Raw genomic sequence first — 20,446 nt, 5'->3', positions numbered from 1 at the left:
CCGTGTCCTCTAATACCCTTTCGTTAGAACAAACGAATGGAGGAGTACATAAGGCACTAGACTTGCCTTTGCTGGACATCTTCGGTGTGCGGAACTCGCTTTGATGATAAGGTATTGATGGAAGCTGAAGACTCCACGCCGCCCAAGTCGTAACTAGCTATGGACAATGCCTTACATTGTCCCTTTTCGGTGCCTTCAATATCTTGGCTAGTATTGTAGGAAGGTGGCACGCCGCCACCTATTACGGTTCCGCTAGCAAACCCATCAGGCCCTGCAGCACCGTGTACTCCCCAGATACCGCTTTGGGCTCCGGCGAAAGATGGGTTGACCGTATAAGCTGGGGCAATCGAAGGATGGACAGGAAAGCTGAAGTCATCGTAGAGGTTCTCTGTCGCCTGAGAAGAACCGAGCTGTGAAGTCCAGTTCACTGGGGAAATGCCTGATGCTTGGTTGATGTGGTCCTGATTGCTGCGTGTAGTCTCCTGCGACATTGAATACATGCTGGAAAGGAGTATATTCTGGGAAGTCGCCGTTCCGAATTGGACGTTGGAAGTCATCTAGAGTTGCACAGCTTAGTAGAGCGAAACAAGGAGTAGCACTGAGGTCACGGAGAGTAGTGGTGAGAATACATACTTTAGGCCGTCCGGCAATTTATATCTCGGATGCAGGCTTTGCAATAGATTGGCCTCAGCAGATGTGCTGGCTTGCGGCGAGGGCCATTGGATTCGGACCTCCATGGTAGTTGGGGGTATTTAAATATTTTGTTACTGCAATATTAGTGTCGCTGTCGGTTTTGGTTGCTTGAGCCGAAGTTATCAACAGCCTGCCTGAATGGAATAAGTAACAATTGATACGCAGCGCCTTCAGGATCTGGGCAGCCGTCCAATCATCGAGACAGATTTTAGTAGCCGCGAATGGTGGAGCCGGATTTTGGCAGCTACCAATCATCAAGCCGTTCTTTTGGGATCAGATGAACGTGTATCCAGACACTAGTCTTTGTGTAGTTTAGCTTGGACCTTTCCTCCCAGTTCTGATGCCAATCTCTCGAGGTGAGCCAAGATTGAAAAGTTCAGGTTCTGGGGGGCCGTACGGAGTATAGCTTCGCATATTGGTCGAGAGCCTTACATGTCCAGCAAAAAACTGTTTTAAGCCTAGCGTGGTACTCCGTACGGAGTACAGATGTTAAAGCTTAACTAGTTATGTTGTTGTTAAAGTTTCCAATCTGACGTCCAGCGCTTGATTTTGGTTTTTCGTTAGCCTCGATGGGATCATCTCGAAGTCAGCCCTCTTGTGCTTCGACGAGGGCAGATCCTCGTCGGATCCTATCACCGCCTTTCACTGCACATGTCAACGTGGATGACGGCAGAGGCGCGTTCTTACTGAGGAACGTCACCTTACTTCCCTTGAGGCTCCCTAGCTTACGCCTCAAATTGCCTTATGCCAGCCGCTTCATGATCTCGTTTTGGCTTGTAGAAACCTCCAGAAGAGATAAAATCTTCCCAAAAGGCCTGCCTCCAGCGCTACTCCGGGCCTAGTACGAATGTTGCATTATGGGACAATCCAGATTATCTCTTGATTACTAGAGGTAACTAATTACTCCGTACTTATCGCGGCAAAGACTTTCTGGGGCACACCTCTATACTTAATAAAGGCAAAATAAATAGTAATTGCACAATTCTCAAGCTGCTATGAGATGGATGGCGAACTCATTACATATTGATATATGGTCAGACGTGAAAGAACAAGATATCCTTAGCTAAACTGCTAGGCTGGAGGAATAAGTAATGCTTGTGGGGCTTCATTCGACACCCTCTAGCGCCGCAAGCTCATCCAGCAGTTGCACGGTCTCGCCTGGATTCGAGACCCACGCTGTCGTGCACGCGAGCCGAGCCTAAACAGAACCTTGATTTAGCTTGGTAGCTTATGCGCTTGCGATGGCACCATCGTCATACCTTGAAATCGTTGGCTCCGGCAGACAGGAATTGATCGCCGATATGCAGTGTCTTGGACCTATCAATGCCACCGAAGAAGCTCTGGCAGCATAGCACCCCCCAGGACTTGTCTCCTATATCGACGAAGACGTCACTGCCGCCGTTGAACGCGCAGAATGGCAGCCGTCGGCCAACAGGAGACGTTTCAACCCGCTGCTGCGCAACCAGGACCGTCTCTTCGAGCTGCTCCCGGTGCATCTTATGGCCCTGGAGTGGATATATCCCTACCGCTCGCTCCTTTCGAAGAATCGACGCCGGTAGGTTGAGATTCGACACGCAGTCACGCAGCGCAGCCTCGGCTACATCGAGTAATTCTTTGATGTCCCGCTCGGTCCAGCCTTTCATCTCATCCAACAACCACTGGCTGCGTGGCACCCATTTCAGCCGATGAGGGGAGCTAGGATCGAATTCGAACATAAAGTTGCTCTCACCGCCAAGGATTATCAGACATTTCTTTTGGGCAGGTGTCAACTCGGTGGTGCTGTGGACCATGTCCAGCAGGCCATGGAGTCGTTCATAATACTTGTCTGCGCTGGTATATCCAGCTGCAGTCACGATGCCCACTTGCTTATCTTGTCTTAATAGGCGAATAACGCGGGATATAACTTCATTGTCAGGCGTCAACGAAGCGCCATCTTCATAAAGGGTGACGTCTCCATCGAATGTAATCAGCTGCACTTGGCTGCGATGGACAAGGCCCATTAGCTGGGCCGTATTCAATGTCAGGCGGATATCGTTGAACGACGGCGGCACAAACCGTCGACTGCTGATAAATCGTTTCTTATCTTGATACTTGAATGCCTCCTCGAGAAGCAGAGGGGTGAAAAATGTCCCCACGGAAGGAATCAGCATGCCCAGTGTAGAACGGCCATTTCGGCCTGATAATTGATGTTCAACTGTCCGCTCAGTCAGCAGCATAGCACTCTATCATTCAGGGGGGTTGGTACTATATATACGCACTGTGTTCGTTCACAAGATGTTCGACGTCTCGCATAATCTCCACATATCGATTGTGGGTTCGCTCTGCAATATGAGCAAGGTTTTGGCTGTGTTCCTTGTATGCAGCAGCCGGCTGGGAGTGCAGCACAAAGGGAACAGCAAGTAATCCCTGAGAGATAGGCTTAGCATAGATCCCCGGAGTAAAGCAAACGGTGAATACTGTACCTTAATCCATTCGATCTGGTTCCCAATACTACATGCATCAATGGCTGCAGGTCTCCCAAAGAGCCGCCACTTCTCCCGGGGCTTTTTTTACTTACAAGTTGGTCTCGCCGATGAGACTTTTGAATGGTTATGTCTCGTCAGCCACGGTTCAAGGGCGGGCAGATAACCACAAGGCTCACCTTCAGGGCATCTGTTTTTTGGTAGTATTCAGTAAGATAGTTACTTTTGACATACTCAGGGTCAGAGAGTTACTCACACTCCACCCGGTACCGGGTCGTCATTTTCGGCGATGTTTGGACAGACCGATACGGAGGTGATGACAGCTACAGCCGCGAACAACCGGATTTTGACAGAGGCCAGAGTTGGCTCCCGATCTTTGCAGTCTTGCGACGTTGGTTCGGAAAACGATACAGGTTGGAATCATTCAAGACCGATGATTGGGATTTACGCGCAAAAACAGGCGTTGGCATGGGAGAGCACCCACCCACCTGTTGCTCGTCATCGGTCTTGTGACACGCCACCTGTTCCTGGTGCGGCCAAACTCGTGCCCAACGTCGCCGAGCCCGCTGAATTTCCCGACCAATCACTAGGGAAATTCTACGGACCTGGACGGAGTATCGGATCGAGCGCTTTGATATTGTTGTCAATTGATGATGGCAGCTATTTCATGGTCTACGGAGTACATCAGTCCGCAACTACACCGTGAATGCAAGCTAATTCATGTAAAGTACATACACACAACTCTTTTAGTCACTGTGTTTTAAAACAGCCCAAACCTACCACGAAGATTCTGCTCAATCCTGTTTGGAATTTCACATCTGGTAATATCACTGTCGAATCCATCGATCGCTTAATTGCTGGATCAGCGGAGAAATCAGCCTTGTCTCCTTTGGCGTCCTTGCAGCTCTACATGAACACGAGTTAAAGGTGTCAAAATTACTTTCGTGCTCGGACAAAATGTCAATATTAGTTATTTACTGCCGATGTTTTGGACAGTTTGGTCATCATATTTCTCCCCTAAAAGTTCCATCACCCGTTGAAGTGTAGGCCTCGAGGACTCTTCCGCTTCTCCCAGCATGTCCACTGCGCGCCATGTGAACAGTCTTTCCCCAGGCTGCTCATCTGCCTTAGTTGAAGGCCCTCTGTGTCTTACCCAGAAACATCGGAGTTGAAGCTGATCGCTCTGCAGTTGAATCTGCAGCTTCTTTGTGCGACAACGTGCTGGAGAGTAAGCAGTCAGCTCGCCTTGCTGGGGAAACGTCGGCTGCCAGGGTAATAAATAAACGTCATCCTGTTTTGCAGCTGGCGATGGAGCAAATTCATTTTCATCGGTTGATTCTTCTTCCACGAAGGCTTGAGATCCGGTATACCGAGAGATCAGAGTTTCTGAAGCACCAGCACTCGCGGAACCTTTGACTAGTGAAGGGACCAAATAAACAAGATCCAAAGTAAAGAGGTGGATAATCAAATCGCGCACATCCTCACGCAGTCCAAACCGGAAGGGCGACTGCTGCGCTGGGAAGTGGGCAAGATTCGTAACGAGTTCGAACTCAGATCCAAGGCCGTTTGGGTTGACATTGGTCGTGATTCGTACTCTGAACACGGAGCCTTGGGAAATAAGATTGCAACTGATGATCGACTCGGACGGGTTGATCAGAGTGTCTATGAGCCTTTCAACGGAAGATACTGTCAAGGTTTGCCGAGAGGAGCCGGCGCGGCTTTGCGGACGTTTCATCAAGGGGCATAGAGTGTAACTGCATTTCAAACCAGCGGACCGTAACGTCTTTGATAGAGTTCCAAAAAACGATGTAAACCACTGGTAATGCGATCTATGCTGGAAGTAGCAAAGAAGGGGCCGTATTATGTTATATTCGGGGGCCGGTCTCTTGTTTGGAGTCACTGGCGGCGGCACACGTGTTCGCCGATGGTGATTTTTCCGATGGGCATAAGAAAGGAGGATGCGGAAGGATTTGGCAACACCTTCGGCCAAAAGATTATCCAAGGGCTCCAACCCGCCAATCTCTGGAAGCGCTTCGTCTAATTCGACCAGGTCAACAAATATTTGTTTGTTATCGTCTGCTGGGAACTTGATAAGATCGCGTCTGATTTCAACTCCGTGCTGGAGCAGAACACGAGCTTCCCGGTTCAGTTCATAGAACAGCTCTTCTTCATACAGGCTATCTCTGGCTTCGCGGATTCGACCATCTAGGCATTGATCATCGAGTTGCTTAGATATCGCTGGCATAGTCAATCCCAGAGTTTGATCTCCCCGTTGAACTCGCACTCGAACGAACCGTGGGGGCTTCAATTGAATTCCACGGTCCAAAATCAATCTCCCCGCCTCCCCTTTTCGCAAAGCAGCCAATCCTCGATCCCGAAAATTTTGTGTAGATTCCAGGAATCCAAAGTGAACTCCTAGTGTCTGTCTCTCTCGGGGCAGCCTACACACCTTCCATCCCTTTTCTTTGATCTTCAACACCTCAGACCAGTACTTTGTTTCAGCTGCGATGTCCTCCTCCAGCCTCTGCGCCGACTGGAGTAACTTGTTCGCCGCTGCGTCAAAGCTCTCCAACTTCCATCCACGTGACACAGCATCGACATCTCTCTTCTGCGTTTCCGATTGTTCTGGTGGTTTTATATGGTCCGCTCCGAGGGATCCCAGCGGTACTTTTTGTTTAAGAAGCGGAGACATGGACGTTTCCGCCTGTCGAGGGGTATGCTTGGATAGAAGCAGGGAAACAAATTCAAGCGCATAAGTCGCCTCCATGTGGGCATTCCTGAAGCAAGGCAGGGAGTTAGTATATGGATCTCTGTGGGCTCAGAACACAACGAACATGGCGAATTGTGAAATCTCCAGCCGGCTTTTGAATAGCTTTTCTTCTCTGTTTTCTTCCTCATCCTCGCCCCTTTTGACATCTACGGCTTCAGCCTCTCCGTCTCCCACTGCCCGAGCGGCTTCAATCTCAGCTAGAAGACTCGCTTCAGTGACATCTCGAAAAGAACCCTTTTGGGCGTTAATCTGAGCGATTTTGACGGCCAGGTCATCCTCTCGATTAGCTTTTTGTCGCGCCGGCCGTAGCGGCAAGGTGAAGCTATTCGACATATCCGCAGGCAAGAAAGCACACTGAAAGACCAAGCGAAAGATTATCTCATCTCCATCCGTTGGACAGAAAGATAGCTTCTGCCATTGCCATCGTCCCGAGGAAGCTCCGAATGCGATGAAGGTTATTTAGCTCACTGCACGTGATCTTCACCGCGGCTAAACCCCAATCTTGGCGGTCGACGCGCTTCAACTTCCCAACGCGTTGGCTTCGAAGCTTTTCAGCCTCCTCGATCTCTGAACGAAAACACCTGCAGCTTTGGATTTCAAATTTTTGTGTCAACCTTTTCTTTTTTCATTTTTAATTTTTTTTTTTTTTTTTTTTTTTGTTTATCATTTGTTTATCATACCCCGTACGGAGTACTCCGTAATCTGTGCTGCGGTTCTGTAGAATCTCCGGCAGCGTGTACTTTTCCAGCATGCATGGACCTTGGAGTTTGATATGTTCAATTGATTCTATTGGAGGGCCACAGTTGGCGTTGCTCAACTCCGCAACCTGATTATCCCCTCGTCCGTCCCTGTTGTGCAAATTAGCTTGCGGAAAGGCTAGGCTCAGAGTGAGCGGGAGCGGGCGGGGGTGTTGGACATTTTTAGTGGTTTAGCAACATTTTAGTTGGAACCGTGCATTGAGCCGCTAGTTTCTATTTAGTTAGTTTGCAGCTTCCCGACGCAGATCTCTCTTGATCTGATGCAAGCTCGTCCTCTTTTCTGACCTGTAAGCTGGGAGGGTTGAGAGAGGGGAGAGCGAGGAAGGGAATAAGAGCGCCTGAATGGAATGGTATACGTGGTTCCTATGGAGTATAGCTTCTATCCATGCTTAGTGGGCTAACTCGCCTCGAGACCGTGCTTGCTTGCTTCTTTAAGCACAAAGACTGCCCACCTAGGTTCGTGCAGGTCAAAGCAGCTTTTGCAATAACTACCTCATTATTCCTGACCTATCACCCCTTGCTTAATTGAAATAATCTCCCAATGGCTTCTGTACCTGAACCGGAAATTGACCAGCCTACGGCAGATCTCATTGTTCAACTGCAACTTCAAGATGCCGACCTTTACTTTGAATCCGCTAAAGGGAAGTCTCGCGAGCCTACAGACGAAGAGTTGGCATTCCAGTTGCAGACTGAGGAATTTAAAAATGCTTCCCAATTCTTTGTGGATAGACGAATGGCTATGAGCTTCGCAACCGCTGTTCAAGTTGATGGGCCAATTCTGGTTGATAACTTTGTGGCCGAAGAGAATGCGATGAGAGATCGGGAAATTGCTCGTTACTGCGAGGAAAACGGATCCCCTGTGGCTGCTGCAAAGGACCGCCAGTCAAACTCGGAACCAATAGCACTAGATGATGTACAAACTCCAGATCTTATATGTGACTGGCCCCGGAGGCCACTGCCCCATCAGTGGCGTAGAAACAACCAGTTCAGAGAGTGATGAAGCCGAATCGTCTACCTGGGCAGCCCGACGAACCCACCAGGGACCACCATCAATGCGTCGCTGCGTCGCTTGCAGAGAAGAAACCGAATTTGTCAGGGTGGCACGTGTACCCTGTGGCCATGAGTATTGTCGTTCCTGCCTGGAGGATCTCTTCAAAGCCTCAATGAAGGACGAATCCCTGTTCCCTCCGCGCTGCTGCCGACAGCCTATTGTTATCAATATCGCTCGCATATTTCTCACAAACGACCTCGTGCAAAGGTACGAGAAAAAGAAGATTGAGTTTGAAACTCCAAACAGAACATACTGCTACTCTCCTAGGTGCAACGCCTTCATCGACGCATCTCACATTGAGGGTGAAGTAGCCACATGTCCCGAATGCGGATCCACAACTTGTACGAGCTGCAAGGGGCGAGCACATACAGGAGATTGTCCGAACGATACCGCAATGCAACAGCTCCTAAGTACCGCGCAGGATAATGGATGGCAGCGCTGCTATTCCTGCTGGCGAGTGGTAGAACTGGATCATGGCTGCAATCATATGACGTGGGTAGTCCCTCTTTTTTTTCTTGCCTCTGATATTAACTAGGATGGCGATAGCTGTCGTTGCGGTGCGCAATTTTGTTATAACTGTGGAGAGCGCTGGAAAGACTGTGCGTGTGAACAATGGAATGAACACCGTCTTCTTGCGCGTGCATATCAAATAATTGACCGAGAACAAAACATTCCCCTTGACGCTGCTCCTCAAGACCCTGATGACCGCCAACCGGAAATCAATGAATCCCAGTTAGACATCAATGGAGCTGAACCGGAAACACATGAGCTGCAGCCAGATCAAGGGCCTCAAGCAACAGTAACCCCAGAGCAAGGAAGGCACGCAACCTTTGGCCAGACAGCAAGAGAAATCTTGGTTGCAAGAACAATGCAGGAGCTCCGAGAAAATCATGAATGCAGCCATGTCAGATGGAATTATGTACGTGGCGCTCATGTATGCGAGGAATGCTCCGATCGTTTGAGCAAGTATATCTTTGAATGCCGTCAATGCAGGCTCCAGGCCTGCAACTGGTGTAGAAGAAACAGGCTCTAATAAGTACACCCTAATAGCACATTATTAATAGCTTTTACCCATGAATGTTGCTTCTGGTTATAAAAACACACACAGAAAGCGAGTGAATTCCATTAATTAAAGCATTATACTCAATCCAATAACATGGTAGCACATGTGGGGAATCACAGCGGCCCTTGCTGGTGGCGTGGATCCTGACGACCACTAGCTGCGCAGATTTTGAAATTATCTCCTCCACAACTCAAACACCAGAATGTATGACCAAGTCCAGGTCAAGTTGGCTGTCAATGTTCTTCAAGTAGCGCCCAACAATATTCTTTTGGAGTTGCGATGCGAAGTCTTGACTGTGATTGCAAGCCTGAGGCAAAAACTCACCATTTCTTCAGATGGGTGCTTTGATAATTGGTGCTCAGGAGCCTCAGAACTTTGCAAACATGGATACTAGTAAGGAGAAGATGCACAGGGTGGCACCCGTCACTGGATCCACTCAAGAAGGCTGATCCTTGAACTAGCGGATCCACCAAAGTCATTCCTGGGAATGACATGTGGGTGATTTGCGAAGTGATCAATGAGTTGAATCAGATCTCTTGCTGGAAGCCAGTGGCAATCTTGTCTACAAGTTGTATATAGTTGCCAGAATATCAGATCTTTTACCTCACATACTCTTTTCGACATATATTCCTCCTAGAGATTCATTGTCATGCTGATCCACACATACAATCCTCACATAAACAGTTCTTTAATGGTATTTTAGACTCAAGCTGATGCCTCACCAGCCGCCAGGCTTTTTTCCTGATTAAGACAGATCCTACCTCATTAGACAGACACAGAAGTTCCTAACCAGGGCTGTCTGAAACATAATACTAGGGGAATTTTGAATTCAATGGTTTTTGCATTGTGGGATACTTAACGATAGACGGCTATTATAAATACAATATTTCGGGTTTCACGATTTCATCCCTAACACAGCCAGCGGCTTGAAAATAACAAGGGCTTGCGGGATACCAGCAGCCGTTCTCCACACCTTTACAACTGTTCCCCATCGCCAAAACTTCCGGAGACCTATAACAATGGTGAGGTAGTTCAAACTTAGCTGTTGGTATTGGCAAATATGGTACTCCGTACTCCGTACAGAGTATATACTCTGCAGATGGGTGATGTTTCACCAGGAACTCTTCACCTCCTTAAAACTCCTTTTACTGTTCCAATACTCTGTACTCCGTAGTGAGCGCCTTAATTCTCGTCTTCCGTGGTTGAAGGTTGGATTGGAAGCTTTCGGGAGCAAAGGCGGCGGTGGCTGACTAGGCCGTTCCTGGATTAGCGCTTCTGCGGTCCTGGGTTACCGCCAAGAGCAGCAATGACATCACTATTACATAACTTCACTAGCCACTCACCGGGCGCAGGGGTGGGGCTGGATTGCCAAGAACGCGAGACGGATCGCGACCGTCGAGGCAGCGCAGCGCAGGGCAGCGAGCCGAGCGGGCGGGCTGGCCGGTTGCGGCATATAATGTCAATTAACCAACTGGCTCATATCAATCCTGTCGCCTCTTCTTTTCCCCCACTGTCGCGCTGAAAAATTCTGCTGCTTTTCCACATCGTCACTTCGAGAGCAGAACAGGCAACTTCGAAGGTTCGGCCCCAGGCTTGTTTCCGGTCCACTTCACGTGAATCAGTGGGGAGCTTCGTCCAGGTTTAGGTCAATTTCGCCCTGTTCACCCCACTGCTCCCATCCCTCCCCGACTCCCAGAGCTCCTCCTCCACCCGCCAGCGCAAACATCCCTTATCAACAGTCGCAATGGCTTCCTACGACCCTCCCGGACGTCTGCCGGTGCCTGTACCCAAACGACGCCGTGTTGCCATCCTCACCAGCGGCGGCGATGCCCCAGGAATGAATGGCGTCGTCCGTGCCGTGATCCGGATGTCCATACATTGCGGGTGCGAGGCGTATGCGATCCATGAAGGCTACGAAGGCTTGGTACAAGGAGGAGAGTTGATCCGGCGCATGCATTGGGAGGACGTGCGTGGCTGGCTATCTCGTGGTGGCACTCTCATTGGTTCCGCACGGTGCATGTCGTTTCTACAGAGAGAAGGCCGCTTGAAGGCCGCAAAGAACATGGTCACAAGAGGAATTGACGCTCTTATCGTCTGTGGTGGAGACGGCAGCTTGACTGGTGCTGATGTCTTCCGATCTGAATGGCCTGGCCTGCTGGACGAGCTCGTCAAGGAAGGAGAACTTACCGCCAACCAGACTTCCCCGTACAAAACCCTGAATATAGTTGGCTTGGTGGGATCAATTGACAATGACATGTCGACTACCGATGCTACCATTGGGTGCTATTCCTCCTTGCATCGTATTTGCGAGGCCGTCGACGAAGTCTTCGACACTGCCGCCTCCCATCAGCGCGGCTTCGTCATCGAGGTCATGGGCCGACATTGCGGCTGGCTTGCACTCATGTCTGCTATCAGCACAGGCGCTGATTGGCTCTTCATCCCTGAAATGCCTCCCCGTGATGGCTGGGAGGACGATATGTGCGAGATTATTACACAGGCACGTTAGGATCTCCCATTTGCCTGCCAGGATGTACTAACTTGGCGAATAGAACCGCCGGCGAGGCAAGCGGCGAACAATCGTCATCGTCGCCGAAGGTGCTCAGGATAGAAGTCTGAATAAAATCACCTCGGATGCAGTCAAGGCTATTCTTAGCAACAGACTCAAGCTCGACACCCGCGTCACTGTCTTGGGGCACACCCAGAGAGGTGGTCCGGCCTGCGCCTATGACAGGTGGCTCGCCACTCTTCAGGGCACCGAAGCCGTTAGAGCCGTCCTCGAAGCCACTCCCGACTCCCCATCACCAATTATCACAATTCGCGAAAATAAGATCGAGAGAGGGTCTTTGATCGACGCTGTCGCCGCGACAAAAAAGGTTGCAAAATGCGTTGCCGAGAAGAGATTTGAGGAGGCCATGCAACTCCGGGATTCCGAATTTAAAGCCTATCATAGAGCCTACATTAACACGACTACTCCCCATCACCCGAAAATGCTGCTTCCCCAGGAGAAGGTGCGTCTCCACATCCAATTTTTTGTTGCTAATCCCCGCTAACGCTTGTCGTATTATAGAGAATGCGCATTGCGATTATCCACGTCGGTGCACCTGCTGGGGGAATGAATCCAGCGACCCGTGCGGCAGTGGCTTATTGCATTGCTAGAGGCCATACTCCAGTCGCCATCTACAACGGATTCCCTGGGCTGTGCCGCCACCACGCCGATAAGCCACTAGGTTCCGTCCGCGAGGTAAATTGGCTAGAATCAGATTCCTGGGTGAACGAAGGCGGGTCTGAAATCGGAACCAATCGAGGTCTCCCTTCCGAGGATATGCCCACCACTGCCTATTGCTTTGAACGGTACAAGTTCGACGCTTTGTTCATCATTGGGGGCTTCGAGGCTTTTACTGCGGCAAGTCAGCTTCGAAAGGCAAGGAAAGATTATCCATCACTAAAAATTCCAATTGTGGTCCTCCCCGCTACGATTTCCAACAACGTTCCTGGCACTGAGTATTCGCTGGGCAGCGATACTTGCCTGAACACGCTGGTAAACTTCTGCGATGTGATCCGACAATCTGCTTCCTCATCGCGCCGCCGTGTATTTGTGATTGAGACCCAAGGTGGGCGATCCGGGTACATCGCAGTCATGGCAGGTTTAGCAGTGGGAGCGTACGCAGTGTACATCCCTGAGGAAGGAATTGATATCAAAATGCTCGCCCGCGATATCGAATATCTCCGACACAACTTTGCAACTGACCGGGGTGCAAGTCATGCCGGCAAAATCATCCTCCGCAACGAGAAAGCGTCTTCCACATATACCACACAGGTCATTGCAGACATGATTAAGGAAGAGGCCAAGGGCCGCTTCGAGTCCCGGGCCGCTGTTCCGGGCCACTTCCAACAAGGAGGGAAACCATCACCAATGGACCGAATCCGTGCACTCCGCCTGGCTCTTCGCTGTGTCCAACACCTCGAGTCATTTTCGGGGCGCAGCCGTGATGAAATCGATGCCGATGAGATGTCAAGCGTTGTGATCGGAATTCGAGGTAGCGAAGTTGTATTTGGCCCAATGTCCGGTGAAGAGGGCCTCGAGGCGACCAACACAGACTGGGAGCATCGATGCCCACGCAATCAGTTCTGGATGAAGCTAAGGAATCTGGTTGACACGCTCAGCGGACGGCCTTCCGAGAGCAAGGACGGAAAGGTCAAATTGGCCGATGACGAAGGGTGGGATTCAGGAGCCGTGTCTGATCCCTGTCATTTTTGCGGGACTCCGAAAATTGCGATCGGCTAGATAATGAAAGCTTCGTCCACAGGCCAGAGAGCTTCCAGAGTGTACATAATTAACTCCCACCAAAGCGCATCTGCTGCTTTTAGTTATAGAAAGGTGGTGTCTGAAATTGGATGGCCAGCTTAGATGACCTTTTTTTCTTTTTGGAGAACAAAAGAATACACAGAAATCTTCTCTCAGAGGCCCCTCTGATAGCTAGTGAACCCCTGTTCAAAGTTTTCTATTTTCACGTTCTACGCACTAACTAACTAGTTAGTTAAGTAACTAACCAAGTTATTTTAGAGAACCTGATCTCCAGTTCATCCGATCTTGGCAGCCATCTCGTCGATTTGTGTCAGGGCAACGTGCAGAGTCCTCCATGTCCTTCTTCTCGTCGTTCATTTCTCAGTAACTATCCAGATCTACTCTTTAAATGTTAGTGGGAGATAATTATAAGGGGAATTCTCTGTCACTCATGGCAGCTCCTCCGGACTTGTGCAGTTAGGGAGGTCAGTCAGCATCTCCAGTGCCCTGGATACCCTATTAAATTGGCACATATTCATCAAGCGGAAATGGCTGGGTTTAGGAGAATGGCAGATATCCTGGCGTTGACTTTTATTAGTTTGTGAGATGGCATCCTGGTTCGATGGATGCACCCATTCCTTGGGTTCAATAAACCAGCACAAACAAGCTCTTTATGCTAAACACTGAACCAGGGACCTTCTGCCAGCTATCACTGTTTCGCTCAGGACGAACCCCTGCCTGAGAGCTTGTTAGCTCTGGTACAATCCTCTGTATGAGTTCCATGACTGCATTATGCTGTCATAGCTGATTTAAGTTGCACCCTCCCATTCTCTCTGCTTCCCTAGAGAATATCGCTGTCTCATCCGAATTCCATTTACCATGCCATTTAAGTCAGCTTGCACTGGAAGCAGGGGATGGTTGATTCCTTCAACTATGCGTGCAGCTCAAACCTCGGCGCTGGGTGCCTGGTCAACATCTGCTGAACTCTGCTGCGTGCTTCCTGCCCTACCTTCAACCTCACTTCAGGTGCGTGGTTTAGGGCTTCACAAGAGCATCCCTATTCTCTTCTTGATGAGGCTCATATAGTGCATATCTCCTCTGCTCAGTTTTCTACAATCTATACCCTACAGTTAGATTTTACTTTTTTTATTTTCACCTAGGATGAGGCTGTTTTCCTGGTCATCATCCTCAGGATGGATGGCTCAATCGCTGCTGGCTCTCGTGGGGATGCTGTCAATTGTTTCAGCTATAGATCTGAACCTCGATGATCACGGTATTTCCTCTCTAGGCTTATAGCAACCCCGTGCGTTCTAATAACAGCTTTTACTATAGAATCTATCAAACTAGCCGCCAAAACCGCCGCAACCGGAATGACCTCTTTCTACACAGGGCACCATCCGGGCGGGATCCCAGGCACGCTACCGCTCCCATACTACTGGTGGGAAGCCGGTGCGATGTTTGGCGCATTGATCGATTACTGGTTCTACACTGGAGATGACACCTGGAACGAGATGACGACCACTGCACTGCTGCACCAGGCCAGCTCCACGAAGAACTTCATGCCTCTCAACCAAACAAGCACACTAGGGAACGACGATCAGGCTTTTTGGGGGCTAGCAGCATTGGCCGCCGCCGAACGCAATTTTCCCAATCCGCCCGCCCACGAGCCACAATGGCTAGCGTTGGCTCAAGGCGTGTTCAACTCTCAGGCTGCTCGATGGAATACGGCGACCTGCGGTGGCGGGCTCAACTGGCAGATATTCCAGTTTAACCGCGGATTTAACTACAAAAACTCCATTTCGAATGGCTGCTTTTTCAACATCGCTGCCAGATTAGCGCGATACACGGGAAACGACACATATGCAGAATGGGCAGTCCGAACGTGGGATTGGACCAAGGGAGTCGGGTTGCTAACCGGTGATTATCAGTTTTTCGATGGGTCAGATGAAAAGCTGAATTGCAGCGAGGTGAACCGCATCCAGTGGACATACAACGCGGGTGTGTACCTCCTCGGGGCAGCAAGCATGTACAACTATGTAAGACTCTTTTGACTCTTCCAAGCCACCCAGCGAGGATGCTAATTTACAGACCGACGGTGAGCAAATCTGGCGCGAGCGCGTCCAAGGGATTATTGACGGTCTTCGCCCTTTCTTCCCCGAACAGGCAGATATCATGGTTGAGTCTTCATGCGAACCTCATGATAACTGCCTCACTGATCAGCGGTCATTCAAAGCCTTTCTCTCACGGTGGATGGCGGAAACGACGCAACTTGCCCCGTTCACTAGAGAGCTCATTATGCCCAAGCTTCGTGCGTCTGCTATGGCTGCCGCGAAGGCATGCACCGGCGGTAATGACGGGAAATCATGCGGTCTGAAGTGGTCGACGGGTGGATTCGATGGCAGCGTTGGCATCGGCGAGCAGATGGCGGCATTGGAGGTTATCCAGTCGAATCTAATCGGTAGCGTGGATCCTCCTGTTACAGAGAAGAACGGTGGAACGAGCAAGGGAAACCCGGGTGCGGGCGTGTCTACGGGTGATGCCATAGGAATGCAACGGGGGATAAAGACGGCAGACAAGGCGGGAGCGTGGATAACCACGATGATCTTGATTGGGGTAATCCTAGGTGGATTCTATTTTTCGGTTTCCTAGTCGCGATAGAGCACATTCTTATATAGGATGTGGCCTTCTCTGTCTCTCCAAAAGGTGAAGCTGGCTGTAGCCAAGTACCAGCATGCGCACGTGGTGTATGGAGGAAGTTCTTTTCAGATGTAATTATACTGGGTACCAGTGAATATCAGCCGTTCTCTCCCTCTAAATCTAACCGCTAACTGCGATACCGGGCAAGAAATACATTTACTTGGAAGCAGTCCTGACCACATGGTTCTCTCAAGAGTCCCGTCAAGCAGGCCGTCGACAGACATGTACACACAAACAATCCCAGAGTCATGAAATCGATACGTTAGAACGGGTTTCAGGTGTGAAGCTCAAGAAAGATATTATTGGGAGGATAGCAAGTTAAAGAGAGGGAAGAAGCGGTAAACTGACAATGCTTGCCATATGGCATTCATATTAGGCGACAAAATAAGTTACATAAATACTCCGTACATGTAGATATACTAGATACTTGAGCAAATAATCGCTAAGGGTAACTTGCAAAAAGCTCCTCAACCATCCTCAACCATCATTATTATTATTGTATTACCATCACCACTTGGGGATCAAAAAGGAAATAACACATGAAGTGAAACGTCAAAAAATTAAGCAAATCAAGCACATGGTATAATCTTGCTTTGCGTCTGTAAGTATCAAATTGAGTCGAATACGCTGGAGGGGAGAGTCAGCACGGCTAATTTCCCTGATAAGCAAATCCAAGCAATCTTGTTTAAATAACCGCGCAGGAAATGGGGTATATAAGAGCGTATTTTCGTTTGGACGAAGAACTTGCTTTTACACTGCTTGGCCGCCATTTCCGGTGACAGCGGTATCGGCAGATTCTCTATGCAGCTCCTTAGAATGACCACCAGTGTTTGAGCGGGAAGAGTTGTAATAGGTCCAGAGGTTCCAACTCTCCATTGCCGCAGAGCACATAGTACAGAAGCTATTTGCCACATGAGCATACAGTCCAAGAGCATTACACCAATCTACATTAATCCAGGGGACACTTACAAGGCGATGAAGATGAAAGATTGAGACGCATGCTTGATGGCACAACCTTGTCCGGGTGGAGCATTAGCCGAACAGACAGCTCCGGCGCTGTAATCTTGGGATGCAAAGATAAAGGAGGTCAACCAGCTAGACACTACTTTTAGCGAGCCCCTCTACAATAGCTGCGTGGTGTCGAAAACCAGGATACACTTACAGGTAGGAGAAGATGAGATCAATCGGGAACGCGAGCCAGCCGACTGCCGGGGCGAATGGTGAGACGAGGCCTGGCACGAAGAAAGCAACAGACAGCACGGCCTGGTGAAAAGTCAGTTAACTTTTCTCGAAAGTTTTAGGGAATGTGCAGGTCCCAAAGGATAATTTCCAGGCACGAGAGAGTGTTGAACCAAGCGGGAGCAGAGACTTACAATGACTTCCTCATAGATCAAATGCGCTCCTTTTGGACCCTCGTTGATGAGATATGAGACGATTCCCACGATAATCACGGCGCTCGCCCATTGGAGCAGACGCATGAGCAGCAAGCAGCCGCGTATGAGAGAGCCACGTTCCATATCGTATCAACTGTGGTTTCTTGCTAATGAGATATTGACGAAGTTTGAATCGAGATAGGTAACCTAGAGTATGTGGATTTATTGCGGAGAGCCCAGCTCAGCAAAGGCTATTTTGCAAGTTCAATATCGTATAGATTTGAAGGGCGTACAAATAAGGCCACAACACGGGCTATCACCAATTTATATACATCTCACCGTTAAGCAACAGGCCTGCATGTGGCACCTGATGACGGCAGAGGACGAGTTCCAGACGATGCCGTCTTGCCATTATTCGTCAACCTTCCCGCGGACGATCGTCATGTAACTATGTACTGTATGTATACATGCAGCAGAAGCAGAGAACAGGAATTGCAGAAAGCATCCGAAGCAGCCGGCATGTAGCCACTCGAAGCAGATCGGAGACAACGGCCTGTACCAAACGGGGGGGCAACTGGTGAAATTCTGTAGCAAAATGCAGCCTCTCACGTCATTGTTGAAATGGACGGCGCGAAGCCAAACAGTTTGCGGGGATCACGAGCAAAGTGATCGCCGAGAATATACCGGAGATGGCAAAAGCAAGCATTACAGGCAGCATCGCGGAGGGATATCCGGCCTATCCTTGAGCACCTTCGGGTTTAACTCTTCGAGAACGAATACTGCCGTGACTTTGGAACGTGAGGGGATTTGGGAAGCCTGCGCTAACTTGGCGAGTTGACATAGGACAAGATTGGCGCTGAAGGCTGGCTGCTTTTAAATATCGAAGCAAAATTCAACCGTTGAAGTCAACATCGCCGAGCACGCCCGCAGCGGCGCTTGGCATCTTGCGACAGCAGGAAGCGGTTTTCTTTGTTTGTTTGACGTCCTTTTGCCCGGCTAACGCCACCGTCTTAACCAGTGCATCGCACCCCTACCACTCCCGAAGCCTTGGTTCCTGTCAAAAATTTGATATTCATTGTTGGTCTCCGGAATCCACTCTCGAAGGTTCTTGGGGTCCTGCGACTGGCAAGATATCAAAAACAGAAAAGGGCGCCTGGAAGAGAAGAAGACAGCTTCCTCGTTATGATCATCATCATTTTTTAAAACTAGGACCTAGGATTGATTCTTATCATACCAACAGGCAGCACTCAGTCAACATTTGCTCCTCTCGAATCCCATGAGTCAATGATAAGAGTCCACAAGGGTTATCATACCAGGCACCTCCAATATTTACTCCCTGGCGCATAACACTGGGATGTTGCGCAGGTGATCTCACAAGAGGTTCCTAGGTTAGCGTATCTTCCGGCCTTTGGTGAGAGGATTAAATGTCCACATGTTGTGGAGTGAGCCGGTATATTAACCACTTTGAGGCCCTTTCGGTGGCAGGCTTTTTCTAGAACCGCGAGTTAGAAAAGCGTTTCGGATCTTCTCCCCGTCAACGGGGTATCAACGGGGTATCTATAGCACACCCCATTCCTCAATTTTAGCCTTGCCAACCTCTCTGCAGTGTACACTGGAAGGTTCTTCTCTATCTACTAGCCACCTTCGACGTACCCATCTATTCCTTCCTGGCGTCGGGTGCAGTTGTCGGCGTGAAGGATATCTGGATAGACACTATACTAATCCCTACCCAGTATTGCCATCTGTCTGGTCGCTGTGGGCCTAACCGGGTGAAGCCTTATCGGCCCCTTACCCTTCCTGCACCCTCGACCTCTTTGCACTGATTCGTTATTGAGGATAAATGACTCACTCTTAGCCTTCAGACCTTCAGAATTCACCTCCGAAATTAACTCCATAGGGGGGAAGTGGCCGCTATGTTCTCTACTGATGGTTCACCTTTGACCGCCAAGGCGATGGCCCAAGCTCTGCTCTTGTTGAAAGCATTCTCTATCTGCGATAGGGCTATTTGCAGCGAAGTTAACATGGCGGATCCCAGTATGCTAACCACTGGCACGCCATCATTATTCGAGCACTGAGCGTTTCTTTTCTCGGTCGCTAAAGCACTCTCGATTGGATTTCATCATTCTTTTGATGATCTGATTTTAAGCAAACCGCAGGGCTTAGGACTAATTACTATTGAAGACGGTATTCTCGCCATGGAAGCAGCAAACAAAGGAACAGAGCACTCCACTGCCAAACTTTGACCAACTTCAAATTCACTGCATGGACCTTGCGCTATGCTTGCTCTCTCTCTCTCACACAACACACACACTCTCTCTCTCTCACAGGGACTCAAAAACAAGGCTGAATAGGGCTAGACAGAGCTGCAAATTATTTCTCATCAAGTTCTCAGGAGAGAAGCATTTGAAGCTACCTTTTACAGTTATCTGTTGTTCGGCTCAACCCTGTCCAGCCTGCCAAATGGACCACGGATATTTCATCAACAATTCACAGTATCAGGGCTTGAAGGGATTCGTGCGAAAAAAAAAGGGCCTATATATGCCTCCTTCCTATGCAAATTTGAGAAGATCTCTGTGTGAAATACTCTGTACTTGCAGTCAAAAGAAGCTCCAGAGTTCCATGTGTAGAGTGGGGAGCGATCGGAAGTGATTGCCGGGAGGGTGCTGCTTTAACCTGTTAACAAGCCAGGTATGGAGTACCGAGTACATCTGTATCCTGCTAGCTGTGGCGTCTGCAGGGATCACCAACTCCTCTCAGGAGGGCGAGACTGTTGTGGATTTGCAGTGACGTTATTTGACATCAGTAGCAAGCTGCGAAGGGGAAAACCGGTTTGCTTGGCACTTGGCTTGTCGGTGATTCTGCTGATTGGAAGCCAGCTGTGTGCTCAAGTGGCTCAAGAGCTTTTGACCTAATAACCATCCAGGCAGTTGGTTTTTTTTCTTTTTTTTTTTTTTTTTTTCCCCTCTTTCTTCAGGAACTGTAGCAAGGCAATTCTAATAAGTTAACAAAGAAAATTCTATTATTAATAGTAGACTATCAGATTTTTTCATGGTTCATTGTCCAAGGGGAATAGCTGCTTGAGTGGGAGGGAGATGGTGATTAACGACAATCGCTCCTTTGCGCAACTCTGTACTCTGTACTCCGTAACTACATTAGTGAATGCCGTGATTATAGCGATGGGCGCGCCCTTCTGGTCTCCCAATCCAGGAGCCCTTTCTTGGTCTAAAGGTTAAAAGGGGCTTAATCGCTTTTATGCAGAGCAAATATTATTGATAGGATAAGTTGACTTTGGTC

The 20,446-nt window shown here is 49.3% G+C and overlaps 7 protein-coding genes across 8 annotated transcripts; 3 read left to right on the top strand and 4 right to left on the bottom strand.

Annotated features, from left to right (window-relative positions):
- Positions 1 to 56: 56 nt before the first annotated feature.
- Positions 57 to 500, bottom strand: D8B26_004877 (uncharacterized protein; the record flags this gene model as incomplete). Its single annotated transcript, XM_066124626.1, has 1 exon — positions 57 to 500. One exon carries the CDS (start codon positions 498 to 500, stop codon positions 57 to 59), a length of 444 nt encoding a protein of 147 aa, XP_065980707.1.
- A 1,090-nt stretch (positions 501 to 1,590) lies between these two features.
- On the bottom strand, positions 1,591 to 3,646 carry ISN1 (IMP 5'-nucleotidase). Its single transcript, XM_066124625.1, has 5 exons — positions 3,412 to 3,646; positions 3,156 to 3,345; positions 2,952 to 3,099; positions 1,953 to 2,887; positions 1,591 to 1,891 (listed from the first exon to the last, which is right to left on the bottom strand). Exons 3-5 carry the CDS (start codon positions 2,983 to 2,985, stop codon positions 1,799 to 1,801), a joined length of 1,062 nt encoding a protein of 353 aa, XP_065980706.1. The 5' UTR covers positions 2,986 to 3,099; positions 3,156 to 3,345; positions 3,412 to 3,646; the 3' UTR covers positions 1,591 to 1,798.
- Positions 3,647 to 3,810: 164 nt separating this feature from the next.
- Positions 3,811 to 6,315, bottom strand: SRB4 (RNA polymerase II mediator complex subunit). Its single transcript, XM_003070621.2, has 2 exons — positions 5,990 to 6,315; positions 3,811 to 5,932 (listed from the first exon to the last, which is right to left on the bottom strand). Exons 1-2 carry the CDS (start codon positions 6,256 to 6,258, stop codon positions 4,126 to 4,128), a joined length of 2,076 nt encoding a protein of 691 aa, XP_003070667.2. The 5' UTR covers positions 6,259 to 6,315; the 3' UTR covers positions 3,811 to 4,125.
- Positions 6,316 to 7,224: 909 nt separating this feature from the next.
- Positions 7,225 to 7,938, top strand: D8B26_004874 (uncharacterized protein; the record flags this gene model as incomplete). Its single annotated transcript, XM_003070620.2, has 1 exon — positions 7,225 to 7,938. One exon carries the CDS (start codon positions 7,225 to 7,227, stop codon positions 7,678 to 7,680), a length of 456 nt encoding a protein of 151 aa, XP_003070666.2. The 3' UTR covers positions 7,681 to 7,938.
- A 2,406-nt stretch (positions 7,939 to 10,344) lies between these two features.
- Positions 10,345 to 13,286, top strand: PFK1 (6-phosphofructokinase, alpha subunit). The gene is made up of 3 exons (XM_003070619.2): positions 10,345 to 11,294; positions 11,347 to 11,805; positions 11,865 to 13,286. Exons 1-3 carry the CDS (start codon positions 10,542 to 10,544, stop codon positions 13,080 to 13,082), a joined length of 2,430 nt encoding a protein of 809 aa, XP_003070665.2. The 5' UTR covers positions 10,345 to 10,541; the 3' UTR covers positions 13,083 to 13,286.
- A 961-nt stretch (positions 13,287 to 14,247) lies between these two features.
- DCW1_1 (hydrolase 76 protein) lies at positions 14,248 to 15,731 on the top strand (the record flags this gene model as incomplete). Its single annotated transcript, XM_003070618.2, has 3 exons — positions 14,248 to 14,355; positions 14,415 to 15,118; positions 15,171 to 15,731. The coding sequence occupies exons 1-3, from the start codon at positions 14,280 to 14,282 to the stop codon at positions 15,729 to 15,731; spliced, it is 1,341 nt and encodes a 446-aa protein (XP_003070664.2). The 5' UTR covers positions 14,248 to 14,279.
- Positions 15,732 to 16,111: 380 nt separating this feature from the next.
- On the bottom strand, positions 16,112 to 17,595 carry D8B26_004871 (uncharacterized protein). Of its 2 annotated transcripts, XM_066124624.1 has the most exons (5): positions 17,446 to 17,595; positions 17,153 to 17,359; positions 16,942 to 17,042; positions 16,749 to 16,874; positions 16,112 to 16,680 (listed from the first exon to the last, which is right to left on the bottom strand). In XM_066124624.1, the coding sequence occupies exons 2-5, from the start codon at positions 17,294 to 17,296 to the stop codon at positions 16,530 to 16,532; spliced, it is 522 nt and encodes a 173-aa protein (XP_065980705.1). In that variant the 5' UTR covers positions 17,297 to 17,359; positions 17,446 to 17,595; the 3' UTR covers positions 16,112 to 16,529. The 2 variants fall into 2 exon arrangements, with proteins under 2 accessions (XP_065980705.1, XP_003070663.1); XM_003070617.2 differs by having other exon boundaries at positions 17,153 to 17,595.
- Positions 17,596 to 20,446: the final 2,851 nt, after the last annotated feature.

Source organism: Coccidioides posadasii, chromosome 2, assembly GCF_018416015.2.
Source record: "Coccidioides posadasii str. Silveira chromosome 2, complete sequence".
NCBI lineage: Eukaryota > Fungi > Ascomycota > Eurotiomycetes > Onygenales > Onygenaceae > Coccidioides > Coccidioides posadasii.
The sequence above is the reverse complement of the archived record's forward strand: the minus strand, read 5'-3'. Positions and strand labels throughout refer to the sequence as shown.

Excerpts from the sequence above, each read along its gene's own strand:
- ISN1 (XM_066124625.1), bottom strand. The coding sequence starts at position 2,985 with ATGCGAGACGTCGAACATCTTGTGAACGAACACA. Across the intron at positions 2,888-2,951 it reads ACATCTTGTGAACGAACACA|TTGAACATCAATTATCAGGC; the intron begins GTGCGTATATAT and ends CTGAGCGGACAG. Across the intron at positions 1,892-1,952 it reads CCGGAGCCAACGATTTCAAG|GCTCGGCTCGCGTGCACGAC; the intron begins GTATGACGATGG and ends GGTTCTGTTTAG.
- SRB4 (XM_003070621.2), bottom strand. The coding sequence starts at position 6,258 with ATGTCGAATAGCTTCACCTTGCCGCTACGGCCGGCGCGACAAAAAGCT. Across the intron at positions 5,933-5,989 it reads GAGATTTCACAATTCGCCAT|GAATGCCCACATGGAGGCGA; the intron begins GTTCGTTGTGTT and ends GCCTTGCTTCAG.
- PFK1 (XM_003070619.2), top strand. The coding sequence starts at position 10,542 with ATGGCTTCCTACGACCCTCCCGGACGTCTGCCGGTGCCTGTACCCAAA. Across the intron at positions 11,295-11,346 it reads TGTGCGAGATTATTACACAG|AACCGCCGGCGAGGCAAGCG; the intron begins GCACGTTAGGAT and ends CTTGGCGAATAG. Across the intron at positions 11,806-11,864 it reads TGCTGCTTCCCCAGGAGAAG|AGAATGCGCATTGCGATTAT; the intron begins GTGCGTCTCCAC and ends GTCGTATTATAG.
- D8B26_004871 (XM_003070617.2), bottom strand. The coding sequence starts at position 17,296 with ATGGAACGTGGCTCTCTCATACGCGGCTGCTTGCTGCTCATGCGTCTG. Across the intron at positions 16,875-16,941 it reads GATCTCATCTTCTCCTACCT|CTGGTTGACCTCCTTTATCT; the intron begins GTAAGTGTATCC and ends AGTAGTGTCTAG. Across the intron at positions 16,681-16,748 it reads TCTTTCATCTTCATCGCCTT|CTTCTGTACTATGTGCTCTG; the intron begins GTAAGTGTCCCC and ends TGTGGCAAATAG.